At 29.6% G+C, this 21,447-nt stretch overlaps 2 protein-coding genes across 12 annotated transcripts in view; both read left to right on the top strand.

Moving 5' to 3' along the window:
* Positions 1-4,355, top strand: part of LOC112740822 (uncharacterized) — a 27,653-nt gene extending 23,298 nt beyond the window's left edge. Inside the window, exons 3-4 of the mRNA XM_025789464.3 lie at positions 583-821; positions 3,773-4,355. Of these exons, the coding sequence (XP_025645249.1) occupies positions 583-639 (57 nt within the window). The 3' untranslated portion in view covers positions 640-821; positions 3,773-4,355. The remainder of the gene's footprint in view (positions 1-582; positions 822-3,772) is intronic.
* Positions 4,356-8,658: 4,303 nt separating this feature from the next.
* On the top strand, positions 8,659-20,999 carry LOC112740824 (UDP-N-acetylglucosamine transporter UGNT1). Of its 11 annotated transcripts, XR_011871593.1 has the most exons (12): positions 8,659-8,792; positions 12,396-12,550; positions 13,701-13,777; positions 14,653-14,814; positions 14,951-15,084; positions 16,344-16,474; positions 16,547-16,591; positions 17,224-17,321; positions 19,242-19,417; positions 20,307-20,414; positions 20,508-20,564; positions 20,652-20,999. XR_011871593.1 is itself a non-coding variant. In XM_025789465.2 (11 exons), exons 2-11 carry the CDS (start codon positions 12,448-12,450, stop codon positions 20,724-20,726), a joined length of 990 nt encoding a protein of 329 aa, XP_025645250.1. In that variant the 5' UTR covers positions 8,659-8,792; positions 12,396-12,447; the 3' UTR covers positions 20,727-20,999. The 11 variants fall into 11 exon arrangements, 9 of the variants coding, with proteins under 9 accessions (XP_025645250.1, XP_025645252.1, XP_025645255.1 ...); XR_011871594.1 differs by lacking the exon at positions 19,242-19,417 and having other exon boundaries at positions 17,224-17,268; XM_025789465.2 differs by lacking the exon at positions 19,242-19,417.
* Positions 21,000-21,447: the final 448 nt, after the last annotated feature.

Genomic DNA, 21,447 nt, shown 5'->3' on the forward strand with positions numbered 1-21,447 from the left:
TGCGCATCTAAACTAACTTTGGATATGGTTTTAACAGTTCATAACCAAAAGTAAGTTAAAGGGAGGAAAATATGGTTTTTCTCCTATTTTTACTTTTATCAAGACATGTAATAAATATATGATCTATTAACCTTCGTTGAGGCTAGGACATCTTGAAATAATCAAAACATAAATTTCAGTTGTTCCTAGTTTTCCATCATTCATCCTTCTATGGAAGAATCTTATTGAAGCTTCCATTCCATATTTGAACCTAACTTTGATGATTAGCCAGAGAACGAAGGTAAGTTAAATCTGCATAGCAAACAGAATGATAAAATCGATCCAATAATGTTCTAGTATTATTTTCTGTATTATCAGATTATTATGTGTGTTGTTGATGATTTAATTTATCGTTGTAGAATATCTAATTTGAAACCTAGAACGTGTATTAGTTAATGTGTGTTGGTTGATGATTGGGGGTGTTAACAATACACGTTCAGGGCATCATAAAAGAGTTTTTTTTTTTTTTAGATAGAGACTGAACCCGCAACCTCTTAATTGAGTATGAAAAACTATGTATTGATTTTTTTAATTATGTTGCAGAAGAAAGCAGTAAAGGCAACGGTGCCGAAGTTTGGAGCATGGGAGAAGAGGCAGTAGGAGCGCCTACAGATTATTCAATGGTGTTTGGTCAAGTTCGTGAAAAGAAGAAGAATCAAAAGACAGATTTGAGTGAAGTGAGGCGTTTAAGCCTTGGGAATGAAACAAATCATCACTTCCATCCCTATCGTGCACGTGCTCTTCTTGCTAGTGAAGATCCTCCTCTTCCTCCTCCTCCTACTGTAAGTACTCTCACAATAATCCTCTTTAATTTTGTTTCAGTGCTTCACCTACCTTTGGTCCATACCCCTAATCAAACACACATGGATCATTGTTAGGTAAAGTCTTTGATTTTCTAATGAACCTATGGGTTAATCATTGCACGTGGATACATGCACCCAAAAACTAAAGTAAAAACAGAAACTCAATTTTTAGTATTTTTTTATTATTATTTTGTCAGCACAAATGCTAAATTATCTTTAACAAATAAATTTTATTAATTTATATATACAAACTCTAAAAATACGAATACAACTTGTATTAATTTATGTGTGTAAAATTCTAGTAAATTTATGTACAAATTATATGTTTATTGGGTAAAACGTTTGTAAATATTTGTGTAAATTATTATTAACTAAATACCGGCTAAAAATGATAATATTTGCTGGTCATGTAATATTGTTCAAATAAAAAAAAAAGAGTAAAGTATCGTTTTTGTCTCCAAAGTTTGGGGTAAGTTTCAAAGTTGTCCTAACGTTTCAATCATCTTATTTAAGTCCCTAACGTTTCAAAACTGACTCAATGTTGTCCTACGTTAGGGATCCTTGACGGAGGGACAAAATTGAGACGATTTTGAAACGTTAGAGACTTAAATAGGACGAAAACATTGGAGCAAAAATGATACATATAAATAAATTTTAATTTTATCCTTCAATAATTTCAATTTTTTACTATACATAGTATTCAATTATTTTTTAATCACATCTAAGTAAATTATACTTAATCATATTACTTTTATTTTAAATAAATTATTTTTTTATAATTTTACTCTTAAAATTTTTAGTTATCATGAAATGCTTATAGAATAACTAGTATATAACTTGCAGAAAAGAAAAAAATAGTATATATTCAATAAACATGCAAGAGAAGCCTAAGATTTCTTTATGTCTTTAACTTTATAAAATTCTTTAATGTTTGCTGGAGTTATAATGCAATATATATTGTAAAACTTCTTTTTTTTTTCTTTGTATACAATTTTTTTTCAAGGATTTAAAGTGTATGGCTTAAAGTATATATATTGCAGAATTTTTTTCTTTAGAATCATTATATGCAAATATAACTTATAATCATTCATTAATTTAGAAGCGATGCACTCCTTGCTGGATGGCTAAATGATGTTTGTGATTTTTTTTTTTGGCAAGATATGTTACAACACGTATCTATTTATATTGGATTTGGACATAGGAGTTTATAATTTTCTAAATTCATATAATATGCAACCAAACGAAAAAATAAATTGATTCAAGCTTAATTTTAATCTTTCTATTACGTATACCTCTTTAATTTATATATGCTTGTCCTAATATTAAAATATAATTTCATATTTGCATTAGTTGTTCAATACATATTTAGCATCACTTGTTCAAGGCATCGGTATTAATTATACCATTTAATTTAGCAAATAAGTGTATAATTTGAGTAGTGTAATGTTAGAGAAACTAATAAAATAGTATATAAATAAAACTTGAACATATTAAAATTTTAAATAAGGTAAAATGTTGTTTTAGTCCATAGTATTTTGGTTCAATTTTAATTTCGTTCCTAAAAATTGAAATGTTCTATTTTTGTTGGAAGTGTCTTATTTCGTCTAATTTAAAAGTTTGATCAAAATCAAAATTCTTTCTTCCAAAAATATTCTGATCATTTTCTCCACTCTCATCTTCTACATTATTGGGGCAACACGCCTAGTTATAGTGGTGCTTCTAGTAATTTGGTAGTGAAAGTAATAAAAAAATAACAGAAAGAGAAAAATAACAATAAAAGACAAGTAAAACAAAATAAAAAGTTTGTGACAAAATATGACATTTCAAAAATTAGAAACGAGATTAAGATTTAGTCCAAATTTTGGGATTTAAAATAATGTTTGACCACCTTTATAATATAGCATTTATGATAATAAAAATTTAAATAATATCACATATTAAGAAAAGAAACTTGAATATTTAGTTTAATATATTTTTTTTGATCAAGTTACATCAAGTAAAACTCAAATTCGAGATTTCTAAGTAGGAGAAAGATATATGCCATGCCATTTGAATTATGGTTTTTTGGCTAATTTAGTAAATTATTAAATATATAAAAAAATTCTAACAAACTATACAATAATATTTAGAGTTCAAATATTAGTTTTGGGAATTGTTTTTTTTTTTTTAAAGTTATAGAGTAACAAATTTTTTTTAATATTTTACATTAAATTATTGCAATAATAAATTATAAATAAATTATCATTTTGTCCCAACATTTAATTTAAATATTAAAATGCACCTAACATTTTAAACGTCATATTTAAATTTTTAACATTTTAAAATGGTTACAATATTATGTTACCATTAACTTTGTTAACAGTTATGTAATAGAGATACATACGTGGATATTATAATCTATACTATATATGATAAACTAATCTCATATTATACCATTAGTAAAAAAATAAATAAATAAATGAAAGAAAAATAATACTAGTAATACAAAATTCTAATTACATTTCGTTCTGTCATATGCTAGTATAATTTTTCTTTTATTTATTTAATTTTTTATTTTTTATTAACAGTAATATGAAATTAGTCTTTCACAGTGGATTGTAACATCCCACCAATGCATCTTGATTATAGAATTATTAAAAAAATTGACGATAAAATAATATTGTAATAATTTTAAAATATTATAAATTTAAATAAGACGTTTAAAAAATTAGGTACAATTTTAAAATTTGTCCAAATATTAAGAACAAAAATAATATTTTACTCAATAAATTATTTATAATTTTTTTTAAATGAAAGCTACTCAACGATCTTTTCCTTCGTTACCTATTATATTTCAATGAAAGTTAATAAGATTTGTTTCTCATAAAAATATTAGAATTCTTTTTCTAATTAATTCTTTCATTTTTTTTATTTTTCTTTTTTTTTCCCAGAATTTGCAGAGGAGAAAAAGTGGTGTGAATAACTATTTCGTTTGCTGCTCATCAAGTCCTGATATTGTACGTCCTTGAAGTCAATCCTTGATTATACAATATCTCGAAATTAAATCTATGGATTATATAAAATGGACTAATGAAGGGACAAATCCAATGCCAAATCCTACAATGAGAAGGGGTTGTGCTTGCAATACCATGGGCTAGGAAATTCAATGGTGTACCCTTGGACTATAACCTTTTTTTTTTAGTTTAGCTAAACTTTTATAATACGGTTAAAATTATTTTTAACCACATTTTTTTGAAGTTTAGGTAAACTAAAAAAAATATTATATTGCACTACCTAGAAGAAAGTATGAATACACTTTCTATCCACCATTGAATATGCTTAAAAGGATGGTCTAAAACTCAACTCTTGCATTGTGTATACATTGTAGGTGAATTATAAGGTAAAGATGTAAATTTACAGATTTTTTCTTTTATGTGATGAAAGAGAGATTAAAAATATTGGAATTCATATTTTGAATATTAATAAAATAATAAAAAATAATTATAAAAAGAATTTAATTCTTTTTCTATACAACCCTAATCTGTACAGTAGAGTGTTCCTACATTGTATACTATGTTGTTCAAGCTTGGTGAATTAAGATGTGGAATTGTTGAATTAAGATGTGGACATTAATTTTTGTGATGACAAAAATAATTGATAATTTTTTATTCTAACTAATTTGTTATAATGAGCATTGTAGAAAAAAAAAAAATCAAAGATGACCAAACAAGCAAATTTAAATTGTAAAAAACAGCAATAATAGAAATAATATCATTAAAGATCATATTAAGTTGTGTTTGAAAAGTTGTTTGCACATTACTATCAAGGTAAACAAGGAAATGAATCTCAATCAAGCCAATAGCTATAGCTATAACATTGAAAGGTGCAATCGCTATTTTTTTTTTTTCTTTTTTATCAAAGATATGAGACTCGAACCCGCAACCTCTTAATTGAGTACGGGGAGACTATACCATTTAAGTTATTACTCATTGGCGTGCAATCGCTACTTTAATAAATAAGAAAATGATTCTTTTATTGAAGAAGAGATTAAACTATTATATATGAAGGAATCATTCAAGAAAAAACGCAACCAAAAACACAACCTTTAATGATATAGCTTTATTACTTATTATTTGAGTATGTTTCAATAACTATATTGTCTATAATTAAGTTTATACTAAGACATACAAAAAGTAAAAGAAATTGATCACACACAAATCATTTTATACTTTTATTTGAATATTTATTTTTCAAAAATATATTGAAATTAGAGTGCACTTAATTTCTCTTGCTTAAGTTGGGTTAGTACTTAAAAGTTACTAATTTTGAGTTAGCTTAGATAAATGACAGAGTGTAAGTCTTTTGAAATTGGCATTTATAATCAATATTGATTATAGTAAAAATTCTATCATAATTTTTAGTAAAAACTGAACATAAGTCACATTATACTTCGTGGTCGAAACAAAATATATCGTGATGTCACTCATTCTCTATATATCTATTATATTATCATTTTTTGTTCTGCTACTTTAAAACGAGACAAAAAAAATAAAATAATTTTCTATTTCATGAGTTCTGTATATTCAATTTTATAAATTATAAAAAAATGCGATTCTTTGCTTCAACTTTTCTCTTCAACTCATTTTATAACTTTCAATTTAAAATGTTTAAATTAAGCCAAAACTAAATTTACCATTTTAGTGAACTGTTGGTCCTTTTTACCTGACATTTGCCAAGCCAGATTGACTAGTAGAACTGTCAAACGGGCTAGTCCGGCCCATTTAGATTTGGCCCGTTTAAGCCTGCTTCATTCGCGAGCTATAACTTTTTTAATCTAGACCATTTATAGTCAGTTTGATGGGTTAAACGGGTTGGTCCATTTATCATTTTATTTTATTTTTTGAAAAATATTTTGACAAAAAAAAATCACTTTTAGGTCAAAAACCATAAACAAATAGTATTTTTTTTTTAAATTGATGGGTTAGATTTTCAGGTCGGATCGAGAGAAATATTGGCTACAAGTGCTATTTTTTTTAAAAATGTAAAAAAAATAAACAGGCCACCCGTTTAGCCTGGAACTAACCCGTTTAATCCGTCAATTTTTTCAGGTTAATCAGACTCAGCCCATTTAACCTGAAATTTAGACGGACTTAATTTTAGAGACAAAATCCATCCATTTAAATAGATAAACGGACTGATCCGATTAATTTGGCCTATTTTAACGGCCAATGTAACAAGTTAATATGTATGTTGCCAACACATTATGCCATTAACGGAATAAGGATTAGCAAAATACCCGCCCCATAATAACGTTTCCCCCCTTCCTCGTGACCAACCCACAAACCCTTCCCCCATACCCGCATCGTACCCTACCTCTGCTCCTCACAATCTCCTGCCGGACTCTCGCGAAATACCGTACGCGTTCCGGCTCCCTCATGTGTCCACAACCGTCGCACACATCCATGCTTCGTCGCACCTCCCTAACCGCCGCCCGCAGCCCAATCTCGTCACGCCTCCATTGCACCGCTGCAGGTAGCCCAACTTTGTTCTCCATGCATCGCGTCGCACAACCTTACGGATATTTCTTTTTATTGTACATGGATGTTTAATTTTTATTGTACATGGACGTTTCTTTTAAGTTCGATAAATGTTGTTTTTTATTGTACATCACGTATGTTTCTTTTTTTTTTTTTACCAAAGATAGGAGACTCGAACCCGCAACCTCTTAATTGAGTATGTGGAGACTATGCCATTTGAGCTATTACTCATTGGTAAAAAATTTGAAAAGATAGAAGACTCAAACCCGCAACCTCTTAATTGAGTATGGAGAGTTTATGCCATTTGAGCTATTACTCATTGGCCACGTATGTTTCTTTTTATTGTATATGGATATTTCGTTTTTATTGTACATGAATATTTTTTTAAGTTCGATGGATGTTTTTTTTATTGTACATAGATATTTTTTTATTGCGGCGGTAAGGTCCAGCATTGCCGGCGATATTGACAGCATAATAGGAGAGGGAGGAGTGGAGTAACTGTGGTGAAAATAAGGTAATGAGAAAGGAGAAAAGTGTAATTAAGAGTAAAGATGGATAATATATTTTTTTCAGGTTTAATGAACCTATAATATAATCTGTTACTTACATTGATTACATTTTTTGTTGCCTACCCAACAGAATTGATTTACTTCATTAACTAATAATAAAACTTGTAATCCAACATTAATACTTATACGTCCACTACCCACTTATATATAATATATAGCTCATAGAAAAAACGACACATAACCCTAAGTTAGTCACTTTTATGATTATATATCTACATATATAGACATATGTTATTATTATAATTTTGACTAAAGTTGATTCATTTAGTGTACGGGGATTTCATAATGGGTTCCATAAGCCACGTCTTCCACTTCACCCTCCAAAGAATAAAAGGTTGTTTCTACTTTCATAGTGTTAATCGTTAAAGGACTCCTCTGTGCTACTGCTTACAGATTAGCTTTCCCTTATTTCATTATTGATCACTTTCAGTGGATAGCAGCTAATTATTATATTATCACAATCAAACAGAAAGTTCTTTATTTATACATTATTTTACCCACATTAATTATTTTGTTATGTTACTTTATTCCTCACGATTCATTTAGATATCTTTTCTTTTGAAAGTTGCTCCATTATTATATATTTGTTGCCACCATGCATATGTATGTGGAATATACTATTAGATGTGAAATACAATAATATGAAAATAAAACCCACTATTATAGCTTCTTCCTTCTCTTCTTGATGCTGATGTGACCAACTAGTGCTTTTCTTCGTTTTGTTTCTTTCGGGCATTCTTCTCATCATCAACAATAGTGCAGCCATTTAATATTTTATTAGCTTAGTGCCTATCAAATTCAAATCGGTCTCGCCAACTCACAAATTAAGCCAATTCAATAAGGTGGAAACTCAGTTGCAATCGACTTCACGTGAAGTTGATAACTAAAAGTCGTTAGATGATTTGACTGATTTGACTAAATTTTCATCTAGTGACTCTCAGTTATCAACTTCACATGAAGTCGATTGCACCTGAGTTTATCAACTTCACGTGAAGCCGACTGTACTTGAGTTTTCACTCAACTCAGGTGCAGTCGACTTCACGTGAAGTTGATAACTAAGAGTCGTTAGATGAAAATTTAGTCAAATCAGTCAAATCATCTAACGACTCTCAGTTATCAACTTCACATGAAGTCGATTGCACCTGAGTTGATCAACTTCACGTGAAGTCGACTGCACTTGAGTTTCCACTCAACTCAGGTGCAGTCGACTTCACGTAAAGTTGATAACTGAGAGTCGTTAGATGATTTGACTGATTTGACTAAATTTTCATCTAACGACTCTCAGTTATCAACTTCACATGAAGTCGATTGCACCTGAGTTGATCGACTTCACGTAAAGTTGATAACTGAGAGTCGTTAGATGATTTGACTGATTTGACTAAATTTTCATCTAACGACTCTCAGTTATCAACTTCACATGAAGTCGATTGCACCTGAGTTGATCAACTTCACGTGAAGTCGACTGCACTTGAGTTTCCACTCAACTCAGGTGCAGTCGACTTCATGTGAAGTTGATAACTGAGAGTCATTAGATGATTTGACTGATTTGACTAAATTTTCATCCAATGACTCTCAGCTATCAACTGCACGTGAAGTCGACTGTACTTGAGTTTTTACTATTGAATAAATTTATATATTCGACTAATTAATCCCCTACCCTGTATCAAACTTCATCACTTAAATTATTTTATAATCAAGTATTGCATTATTAATTCTATAAGCTAGTATAAATAGGTATCAAGCATTTCATAATATAATGAAAGTAACCAACATCACAAAATAAAAAGAAAAATTAAAAAGCCATCATATCATCATCGCAAGTAAGGAGAGTTCAGAGCTCTTAGCTAGTTTTGAAGCTTTGACAGGTAATTTTCTTTCTTATTCTGAACTATAATTTTTTTGGTCTTATTCATTATTCATGTAAATAAAAAGTAACCTTGAATTAGACTTAAGAGAGAAAATGAAAACCAAACCCAAAAGCTTGAACCCAGAATGAATCTACCATATGAAGATACAATCAATTAACCTCGTCCATTATCGAACAGCGGCAGCTCATCCCGAGCTCGCCAACCGCCGCACAAGCTAGCGGCGGTCTGCTGGTCCGCCGTGACTGCTTCCCTCTGTTTATGCATTTTATAACTTACCTCTCTAGAGTAAATAAAAAAAAAGTCATTATTTAAAACGAAAGAAAAACACAGAAAATTTAATTTTTCCTATACTTTTCTTTTAATATTTTGCTTCATGTAAATTTCTTTTCCTGTTTTAAATTTATCAAATGCTAAAACATGATATCATGAAATCTTAACGTATGCCCCATCATAGTCTTATCACCCGTACTTTACGAAACGGTAGTTTACGGTGTTAAATAACTAACTAAAATAGTAAAGTGAGAATTATGTCCATAGATTTTGATTTCGGACTAATTAGTATTTAAAAAAAAAATAGTAACATAATCCTCTAAGATAATAAACGATAAATACGTTATGTTATGTTATTCTATTAATTCATTACGTAAAACTTAAAGATAATGCTTATATGTACCACTAAGACGCTAACTATTGTAATGTGTCTATTTATGAAAGATTATCATATAAATAACCATTTTTAGAGTGAAATTTTACATGTTTTAGTAGGATTCATAATAAATAAAGAGCAGTTGATAAAGAATATATAAAAACTCAAAAAATAATGAATGTTTTATTATCCAAAATTATATTGTTTTCATGTTCATATAGCAATAACGAAACACATCACTGTAGATAACGAAATATATGAACAACTCCATTTCGTTTCACACTATCTATTGACGAAAGGACATATATGTCCACCTTTTTTTTTCAATAAATTACATGTCCACCATTTATTATCGTGGAAAATCTAATTATTTTTTAAAGAGCTAATTAGCTTGAAGTCAAAATTTTTAGGATGTAATTGACACTTTACTCTAACTAAAATACATATTTATGAAATTAATAATAAATATTAAAATATTATATTTTTCATATTTTAATTAATATTTTACATTTAAAATGGTTTATTTTGATATAATTATACATAATATTTATTAAATTTATCCTTTAAACGTCATATTTTATTAATTTATCATATAAAAATTTGTAAAATTATAGATACTAATTAATTAATTGTCAGATCAATCTAATTTAACCCCATTTGTTTTGGGATAATTTAAAATAGAAAATTTGATTTTTAAAAATATAGTAAAATATTAGGGTGATTCATATTTAGATTACACATATTTATATATTTTTTACAATACAAGGTATTTACCAGTAAAATATATTCTATAGTTAAGTGAGGTATTTCATTAAACACTTAGAAAATAGAAACATAATGCATTATAATAAATTACAAGAATAATAAAAACTACAATTACCCAATATAAAAAATTGATAATAATAACTCAAGTAGGATCCACGTGATTAGGATTAGAAACCATGATGAAGGGCTGATTCTATGCACCCAGTGCATATGATGTTTTAGGAATAACTAAGATAGAGGCAATAACTGAGAAGTTCCATGGGTGCTACTATTCACCCTCTCTCTACCTCGACTATAAGATTGACTCACAACACTTCTATTTGTTGTTATATCTACCTGAAATAAGAATAAAAACAGTCATATGGCTAGCGAGCAATGTAATTATATAACAATCTAATTAAAGTTTAATAAATAAACACATTAAATAGAATTAAAGCTAGCCTGCATTGTAATTATATAACAATCTAATTAAAGTATAAACGTATAACAAGCTAGTTAAAATATATTTAGGTTACCCTTAGTCGAACTCATCATCTTTTTTCTCTAGTCCATCATCCTCTTCCGAAATAACTTCTAACTTCCTGATTAATTTTTTAAAAATTTCGATAAAATTTTTACTATAATTAGAATCTTCCACTAAATGTAATTTTCATTTTTTCGCAAACCAAACATATTTTTAAATAATTTTAATGAAAATTCAGCTAAGTTTTTCCTTAATTCAGAGACCTCCATAAAAAAATTTATTAATTTTCCTCAATGCATCTAAAATATTTTTTATTATCTAATATTTGAGTTGAATCAATCCATTATCAAATTAAATATAACCCAATCAAATATAACCCATTATTCAAATCTCAATGCCAAAATAAGAGTATGCATACCTTTCCGGCGTGGTAATAGCGATGACAGTGCGGTAGTGGTTCAAAAAGGGGTTAGATTTTTCTATTTAAATAAATAAAAATGGGGATAAAATAGGAAGAGGGATTAGGGCAACCTACCTAGAGGAGGAAAAAGAGACGCAGTTCCAGCGACGACAGAGGGACCAGTGGCGACAGTGACACCAACGCCAAAGACAGAGAGCAGCTTCGTTTCAGGCGATGAAATAGAATCAAGGCGAGTCCACGCAAAATTTGAAGGAGAATGGAGGTAGCTGGCACTGGCAGAGGGTGGCCGGAGGGACTGCCAGAGGTAGTTGTAGGGGAGAGAGAAGAGAGAGGAGAGTAGTGGAGAGAGAATAGCTTTTTTGAAATTGAGAAAGGAGGACCATGCATTTTGAATTTAGGGCACCCTTACTATCGGATTTACCAGCGGATTAATCTGACGGTAATGTTTTTAAGTTCACCAAAATGCACCATTCCACTAAATGAGAATCCGTCAGTAAATTTGCCTCTTGCTTTCGTGCCTATTATTTTATTTTTTCCTCCAATTATAACCAGCAAATTTGCCGTCAGAAATAAAAATTCACCGATAATGCTTTGACCTAACGACTTTGTCGCCTTTGCTACTGGTAAATTTGACGGTAAAACTGCCGCTAATTTCCGACGCAAAATCCAACAAAAAAATCTAAAGGTAGTTAGCATTTTTCTTATAGTGTTTAGTCTTCACCGTAGCATTACTCGAAAGTACCATTAATAGGTGTATTATCTAACTGATTCCAATTGATCAAATAACAGAACCAAAATGATAGAGTTTGTGACTAAAGAAAAGAAACAACAACTAGAGAAAGCTATAATAGGAAGTGAGAATTGACAAAAATGAACATAGCATATGGCTTGAGAGTGAATTGTTAAGTGTACAAGAGAGGGAGATTGTTGCAGATATATATAGCAGCAATATAAAGAGTTTACATGATTAGCTTGCAATGCAAGAAAACAAAAAGAAAAAGACAAGACTGTAACAAACTGCACTAATGTTATCACAGTAGAGAGAAAACAAGAAAACCAAGACTCTTAACAAATTTGTAAAGGTAATAACTACTTTATGTTATTATATCCTCTATTACAAATAATTAGTGGCTGATGTTAGGTGTTTTGTAACCAAATTTAAGACAATAAAATATTTATGAACTAATATTGTCATCCATTAACATTAATTAGCCCCAACTTAAGTAAACCTATGCAATCCCATCAACCCAATAATCATAATTACTATGACTTGTTACAAAGTAATCACTTCTCTGACCTTTAAAGTTTCAGGGGAAAAAAATCAAAAAGAGAAAAACAATTCACTTGAAGGGATTCTATGGAGCACACTAAGCTGCCACTTTCTGATGAAATACCATATAAAAGTTCATCTATGACAAGAAAAGGAGCCTATGTTGCACTATCTTATATGGTCTCTTCAGGTTCTATTTCTTTCATTTATAGCATATAGTTCTATATTTACGTACATTAATAGGTGAAAACTCAAGTGAAATCGACTTCATGTGAAGTTGATACTCAGATCCGTTAAATGATTTGACTGATTTGACTGAATTTTCATCTAACGGCTCTCATGTATCAACTTCATATGAAGTCGACTGCACCTGAATTTCCACCACATTAATATCTAATCTTTTAAAGTATATACGTTAAGAAAGGAACATCCTACAAATTAAATTATTCTTTCTGCTTTATTACGAATTAATAAAAAAAAGTAGTTACATCTTTCTTTATTTTATCTTGAATTGAGATTTCAAAAATTTAGTAATAATTAATAAGCTAACTATCCTTTTCAATAATTAATGTTCAAATCCCAAACAGAAAATAGAGTATGGAACAAAGTTTCAGACAATAAATATATAGAAAAGATAAATAATACAAAACAGTAATACTAGAAAAAAAATAATTTAAACTTGTCTTATTTAATATTTATTAATTCTAACAATAATTAATGAATGTTAGATAAAACAAGTTCTCATTGTATTTAACTATTTTTTTATCAAACATTTTCGAATACAAAAATGCATTCACAACTTATGTGTAAGCATGCTACTTCTATAACTCCAATACTTTAATTTTTCAATAATTAACCAAAATCCTCCAACACACAATTAGTTTTTTTTTTTTTTTTTTTTTGTGACTAACACAATTAGTTAGAAATGCCTTTTGAGAAGACCATCTTATTTCTATTTTACTCATTTCGTTTTTTTTTTCCCCTTACTTGATTCATGTCTCAACACTTTATAAGAGTGAAGATCATTATATATGATTGGACTCAAAACTCATTAAAAGACACAAGGGACTCATACTTTAACAAATTAAGCACTGAAAAATTCAAAAAAATAAAAATAGTTAGCAATTGACTCATATTTTATTGACGAAGAATCTTATTATTTGTATTATTTTTTGTATATTCTCTTGTACACTTTTGTGTATATTTTTTTTATACCTTTTAATTTAGTATTAAAAGTGATTAATAAAACAACTTAAAAAAAATTCTTTTATATCATAAAAAAATATAAGAAAATAATGCAAATATTATTTTTCTTTATTGATTTTGTTTATTTTATGCAGTTCTATTGATCATGTTTAATAAAGCAGCCCTGTCTTCATATAGGTTCCCATTCACAACTGTAATGTCACTTTCTCAGGTGCTTTTTATAATTCACTATGGGTTATTATATCTATGAATATTATCCTTTTCCTATATTATTGCATTGTTTCATAGAGTAAAGTACCAACCCGGTTCCTGTCCATTTCTCAAAATGACAAGACGATTCTTAACCAAAAACCCCTTCCATTACGATCCCTGACCCTGTATTCCGTCTGCCAACCCGGTCCTTCTGTCAGTTTCACGGCGAAAATTCGACGAAAATTGCTGACGTGTCAGGTGCAAAAATGGACAGGGACCTAGTTGTCTCTAAATTTAAATTGGTTAGGAGTTTATTTGTCTTTATTATTCTTTAAGCAATATTTTTTAATTATTTTTTATTCATTGTGTTAATATTCTTTATTTAATAAATAAATACAAACTAATTAATAAATTATTCAAATTCTTTTTTAATAAATAAATACAAACTAATTAATAAATTATTCAAATTTAAAAATATCATGTATTATGAAACCAAATAAATAATTTTTAAATATATAAATAATAAACATTAAAATTTAGTTAATACATTAATAATAATAACCCTATGATATACTATTAGTATTATAATCTAGCTAATTTTCACAATAAAGTGAAACTAATGAACACAATATTTGATATATAGTAAAAATTTTTTGACTAATAACAAATTTAATTTTTTATCTTTTTAAACTAAATTAATAATTCTATTATGGTTTATTTCACTTAATATTAGTAGCCTACTTATAGTATATTTTAGTGCAAAGATATCAAATTTTCACAATAAAGGACTAAATTTGACATGGAACAAACTTTATACATTTCTTCTTAATCAATTTTTTTTCTCTCAATAATTTTTTCCACCTAATAATTTGTATCTCACCATGTTGGTTTCAGATGGCGTGTGCATTTGTCATTCTCTATGTTTTGAAATCGTTGATGATAATTTCTTTCACAACTGCGGAATCTAAGAGCAGTTCTTACAATCCAGTGATGTTTGTGCCATCTAGGACATTAGCTCAAACACTTCCTCTTGCATTACCTTATTTGCTATATGTTGTAAGTATTCATACATTTGCTTATTTGGTAGCTTTTTATCATTGAATCAAATTTTAGCTTAGAATTTTATAATTAAAAATTTTTTTTTATAGATAATAAAAAATATGTTTTTACTAATTGGACAAATTGGTGAAAGGTTGTGACGATGGAAGCTGTCCGTGGGATAAATGTTCCTATGTATACTACCCTGAGGCGAACTACTATTGCCTTCACAATGATGATGGAGTATTTTATAGGTGGAAAGAGACATTCAAATATTGTTATTATAAGGTAAGGAAATCCTCTTGTGTTTTTTCACTAAATAGTATGTTGGATAATTCTCTTTTGCTATTGTTTAGGGTGTCGTTTAATAAAATATTTTTTACTTTGAAGATGTGATCATTTATGCAAAGAACAACTTATTCCATTTTTTTTATGTTCTTTCTTCTGCGACACTACAACTGAAATTAGGGATGATAGCATGGATTCTATTTACGAGTATTTAATTTTATTCTATTCGGTTAAATAGGGTTGTCAACTTGATTCGCTAGCAGAGCAAATTCGAGCGCAAATCGAATAAAATACGGGTTGAGTGTTAATCCTAGCCGATCAATTCACATCCTATATATGTATATATTATAAAAATATATTATAAATGAGTGTTAAACTAAGGCCCTTTCACTTAGTGCAAAAAGTCTCTACTGTTGAATAAAGATCAACAATTAATAATTTGACACTTTTATTTATATAAAAATCAATTCTATTTTAAGGATATATAAATATAATATTATATCACAACATTTTATTTGTGTTTGTGCTATTAATTTAAATAAATTTTTTTATGTAGAGTTGAACATTTTATTTGCACGTTCATTAGGTTATATATATAATAATATTATATATTTATGAAAATTCAAGGGTAGGGTCGGATACCCGCAGGTTAATCGTAGTAGGGTTGACTTGTTCTCAATCTGTAAGTAGAATAAGGTTGAGTTTTAGTAACAAATTTAACTTGCAAGTAGGATTATCTTAGAATAGATTCTCTTAATTTTTTTTCCTCAATTGTTTGGTAAAGTGTGATCTCTCACTTTACACTTTTCAAGTGAAATCAAAAGAAAACATGTGAGAAAAGATATTCAATAGTAAAAAATCACACTTTACCAAACAATTAAAAAAAAAATCTACTCTCATCGTACCCTATCTATTGCTACCCCTAATTAAAATGGCTAAAATATATTAGAATAGATTAAAACGTGATTAAATCTTTGTTAACGATGTTAACTCTAAGAATACAATTAATTGGAGATCTTTGTGCATCATGTCAGTAATCCATCATGTCTATAGACATCTGCATAATCCAACTGAAGATCTTTGTGCATTTTAATTCCTAGCTACTTTAACTAAAACCATTTCAATTTGCATAGTCAAAGTCATACCACATATCTGAGCAGTTTAATTTAGTTTTAGTATTCATTCGACATTGTTTTAATTTAGTATATATATAAATATATATTCCTACTTTGCCAAACTGATGTATTTCATGTTTTTAGTGTTGGAGTGATTATATTTGGTGCGTTTATTGCTGGAGCTCGAGACCTTGCATTTGATTCCTATGGCTATTCAATTGTTTTCATTGAAAACATGTGTAAAGCAGTATACCTTACTTCTGTATCTCGTGTTGGTAAGAATCCTAAATCATCTTGTTTTTCAGCCTTGTGAGAATATTTGACTTGTTTTATGATTATTTTAATAGGCAAATCCACTGGACTTAATGTTTTTGGTCTTATGTGGTGTAATGGTAAGTGTAAAACATCAAGATTTATTATTTTCTCTTTAGGTATATTCATTTATTCTATCTATGTATAGGGCTGGAAGTGAGTCGAGCTGAGCCGAGCTAGACCAAGTTCAAGCTCGGCTCACGAAAATTGAGCTTGGCTCACGGCTCGGCTCACAAAAAACTCACGAGCTGGCTCGAGCTCACGAGCTGGCTCAAATAAGAGAAACATAAATACATAATCTATAATTCTATATCAATAAATTATAATTTATATATTTTAAAAAATATTTGAAAAGATCAATTTTATATATTGTTTATCTATCAATAAATTATAAATTTTTTATTTATGTCCTATATTAAAATTATATGTAAAAAATAAATATAAATATTAAATAATTAAGATTGTTATATATATATATATATAATCGAGCCAGCTCACGAGCTAATGAGCTGAGCTTATCCAAGCTCAAGCTCGACTCATTTAATTTATGAGCTCAATTCCAGGCTCAAGCTTGGCTCACCAGCTCATGAGCTTAGCTTATCGAGCTGTTAACGAGGCTCGAGCTGGCTTGACTCACTTCCAGCCCTAGTCTATGTATATACTACAAATTGTGCTTAAACTATCACTGTACTTTTTTTTTTGTGTATTTTAGTTGTGCTTTGTGGACCAATCTTACTGCTGTGGTCTGCACTCAGAGGTGAATTACAATCAACCTTGAAATTTCCTTACTTATTATTCCCTGGATTTCAGGTTAGTTAAAGCACTCATATTGTCTAATTTGAACTTCCATCATCCATATTGTTTAATTGCGTTTTTGTACTTATATACTTACACCTGGCATTGATACATTGACACTGACATGGATACGGGACACGACACTATGACATGTAGACACACAAATTTTAAATCTTATAAAACACGGGACACGACATATATATAAAATATAAAGTATTTTTAGATAAATTACAATGATATTTTGATATTTTATTGATTTTATAATATAAAATAATTTTTTAACTGTTTTTAATATTTTTTTAATTATATAAAATATTTAAAATATTTTTTGTTTTAATAAATAATAATATATATTATTTCTAAACTCATTTTAAGAATACATGTTAAGAATAAGATTGGACATGCTGATACGTGATAGTATTTATTCGGTATGTCCAAGTACGTTTGGAAAAGAATTTTTTATTTTTATTAAAACACGGTTGGATACAGTAGACACGCGCTTTGGACAAATGTCGATGAATATCATGTTAGAAATATTCCGACACACAGGCACAATAACTCAACGAAATGTCCATATTTCATAGATGAGTATTTATTGCTCCAAATATTAATATTTAGGTCAAATTTGATCATTAGACATTTAGTGTACATATTAAACTGCTTCTAAAGTGGTTTAGACTTGTAGGTCCTTATGTTGAATCGAATTTATACTAGACCTAATATTACAGTGAAAAGGATATTCTGTTGTTTCAAAATCTTCTAGATTTACAACATAGCTAGTTCTGCATATTAGATAACTTCATAGGAAAGATATGTATACATACAAACAATATGTTTACAAAGAATGTTAGAAGGCCATCGGAATTTATTGTTTTTGGCCATTAATTAGTCATTAATATTGTCAGCGCAATAGTGGTGTACGTTATTATTGTGCATTCACTGGCAGCAAAATAATGAGATAATGGTATAGTGCACCTACTGCGTGTGAGATTGTATGTAGCTTTGTCGCGAAAAATTGCTATATATATCACATCCTACCAATAACTTTCATTTTTCATCTATTCTCTCTTCTTTCTCACAAACATTCTCCAAAATGGCTAACAGGCGTATAATAGTTTGTTGTTTATCCGAATGCAATAATATTATGAAGGATGATGGTACACATTTTGAATGTAGTGATTCTGTTGTTATATACACTTGGCGGCTGCATTCTTTGACAGAGCTTAAAAATTTGATTCCGGTCAATATCAAAATGCTTGGAATTAAGCATGTTAAAAAAATTGGATATCGGCTCATTTCACTGGACACCATGAGAAATATCCGGTGTAGGTATTGTGACTAAAGGATGATGATCAGGTGCGAGCTATGTCCGATTGCCATAGAAAGATTGTGACTAAACAAGTGATGGAACTTTGCATTGAGTTGGTGGATGTTGGCAGTAGTTATTCTACTTCACGTGTAGTCTCAATAGGTTGTGCAGCAAGATCTAATTAGGTGGGAAGAACCGAATCCCCCCATAAGAATTCGGTCTTCTCTACAAATGGTTGAACCTATAACTAATTTGTTTTTCGAAGAGTCTGAGGCAGACGAAGGTAGGTCCAATCTGGTTTTGATAGTGACAGCGATGACAATACAGAATTTGTCTTAGAAACTCAACTATTGTCTTTTACCTCCTTACAACATATATTTCCACCACCGTTACCACTTTCTAGCCGAGCCAAAGCTCTAAGCCATTATTTGTCATTAGACCTGAATACTATGTGGTCCGAGGGGCGCTGACGACTATAACACAGATGGGAGCATGGAGCAAAGGGTTGGCCATAGATTCTACAGCAAAGAGTTCGTTCACCTTACCATTAAGAACTACAGCATTCGTCGGAGTATAGAGTATTAGGTTGTTGAATATGATTATCTGAAATATCATTGTTGGTGCAGATATTATGCTGTAGATTGTCAGTGGAGCATTTGGGTTGCATATCGACAGAATCTTGGTTGTTAGGAGGTTCATAAATACGGGGCTATGCACACGTGCTTGGCGCCAACAATGTTCCAAGATTATTCAAATCTCGTCAGTAACCTGATATGCAGAGTGATCTTTTCCATGATAGAAGGTAAATTTTTTTAAAAATTTGCATCTGTTTGTGAAAAAATGGTTACATGATTATCATGTTATTGTTGTAAGATATCTAAAATTAATTGATATAGTAATCAATTTAGGTAATCCTTTGATTCCGATTAGAGTACTATAAGGGACAGTGGAGTAGAGATATAAATTTGAACTGTCATACAGAAAGGTTTGGATGGCAAAGTAAAAAGCAATTGCTCAAATCTCTAGAAATGCCCAAACTAAGCAAATGGTAAAAGTGGAGTAGGTCTTCTTCTCCTTTCCTTCTTTCTCTCTATTCTCTGAAATGCCCAAACTAAGCAAATGGTAAAAGTGTAAAAGGTTTGGATGGCGAAGTAAAAAGCAATTGCTCAAATCTCTAAAAATGCCTGCATTGTTTTATAGTGGTCCCAGCAATTTCGTAAACAGTGTTTGCGCTATTGTGGGATACCCACTTCGCTGTTATTGCTATGGCAAGAACTATGCTATAGCGCTCTTCCTCCATTGCGTAGTTCTTGACTGCGAAATAGTACTTACCTACATAATAACATAACATAATACTTAAAATAGTACAAAATTTAAATTTTAAATAAATCAGTAAATATGAGTTTTTCAGCAAATATGTGAAATGTCTTAAAGCTTAGTATATACCCAATTAGAGCTTAGAGAGAGAGAGTGTATATATATATATATGGCTTTAGAGCTTGGTTGTCCTACTTTGATTGCATTAAAGTTTAAATAATTTTATCAATACTTTCATATAGCACCAAAGTTCTTTATAACCTCAATGTTGTGATTTAGTAGTATGTGATTTATATGTTTTTAAATTACAGGCAAACTGATAATTCAATATTTTGAGACATTTTTTGACTTGATTTATTGGAATCATTATACAGGCTTTGATCTTTCTGTCATGTGCTTTTACTTTCTTTATGAACTACATTGTTGTGTTAAATACAACAATCAACTCAGCCCTTACACAAGCAATTTGTAGTAACTTAAAGGTTGGTCAATGACATGTCTTCATTTTATAACATCGTGCATGCATCTTTAAGAAACAATGATTAAGAATTTAATGATCTATACTTTGTTTACAGGATGTCTTTACTAGTGGATTCGGTTGGCTACTATTTGGTGGGCTTCCATATGATTTGGTAATGATAAATTCACTTGTTATCATGAACTCTTCATTAGTGTCCTATTTAAATTTATTTATTTATTAAAGTTAATTTTGTTTGTAGTTCAATGTTCTTGGTCAATCAATTGGCTTCCTAGGGTCATGCTTATATGCTTATTGCAAAACAAGAGGAAAATGAGGAACATGTTCCATATTTTAAAGGCGTGCATGCAAGGCAAGAAAGACCCTTTCGAAACATCACAACACACTACAATATTGTGTAACGTACATGTATATTTTTGGTCTTTTTCAAATTTAATATTCACTAAATATAGAAATCATACACAAAATTTAAGGTGTCGTATGTGGTGGCATCAAAATTTTGGTGGCTAATATGGCTATAGATGAGCATCCTGTAAGACTATGACACGTGCAGAAAAAAGGTATATTATATTATTTGATGTTTGGCAAATTTTTATCTCTTTTCTTAAATAAATTAGAAATGGTCAAAATTGCATATGTTTTAAGTCTAATTATTAGGGGTGAGTACGGATAGTGGGTACCCGATTACCCGTCCGAAACCGAACTGAACCAATTAAATTGGTTCTGAAACCAACGGGTAATCGGGTCCAATCCGAACCAAACCGATGGTTTTTGTTAGTGATTGGCTCGGATATCAGTTTTAGGGGTGCAGAACTTGAACCAACCCGCAAACCCGATCATATATTAATTAAATAAAAAAATAAAAAATATATATGACTTTTCTATTAGACAATGATTATTCATTATTAATATGTTTTGATTTTAATGAGTTTAGTTTTTAATGTATTTGGTGTTTAACATGTTTGGATTATTTCTATTGATGTTACATGTTTATTGTACTTGTTGAATTTTTAAGATAAAAATTTGTTTTTTTTTTT

The sequence above is a fragment of the Arachis hypogaea genome, chromosome 14, assembly GCF_003086295.3.
Source record: "Arachis hypogaea cultivar Tifrunner chromosome 14, arahy.Tifrunner.gnm2.J5K5, whole genome shotgun sequence".
Taxonomy (NCBI): Eukaryota; Viridiplantae; Streptophyta; class Magnoliopsida; order Fabales; family Fabaceae; genus Arachis; species Arachis hypogaea.

Bases quoted from the DNA above. Each gene is read 5' to 3' on its own strand.
- LOC112740824 (XM_025789465.2), top strand. From the start codon at position 12,448: ATGGAGCACACTAAGCTGCCACTTTCTGATGAAATACCATATAAAAGT. The intron at 16,475-16,546 runs GTAAGAATCCTA...TTATTTTAATAG, and splicing joins TACTTCTGTATCTCGTGTTG to GCAAATCCACTGGACTTAAT. The intron at 16,592-17,223 runs GTAAGTGTAAAA...TGTGTATTTTAG, and splicing joins TGGTCTTATGTGGTGTAATG to TTGTGCTTTGTGGACCAATC.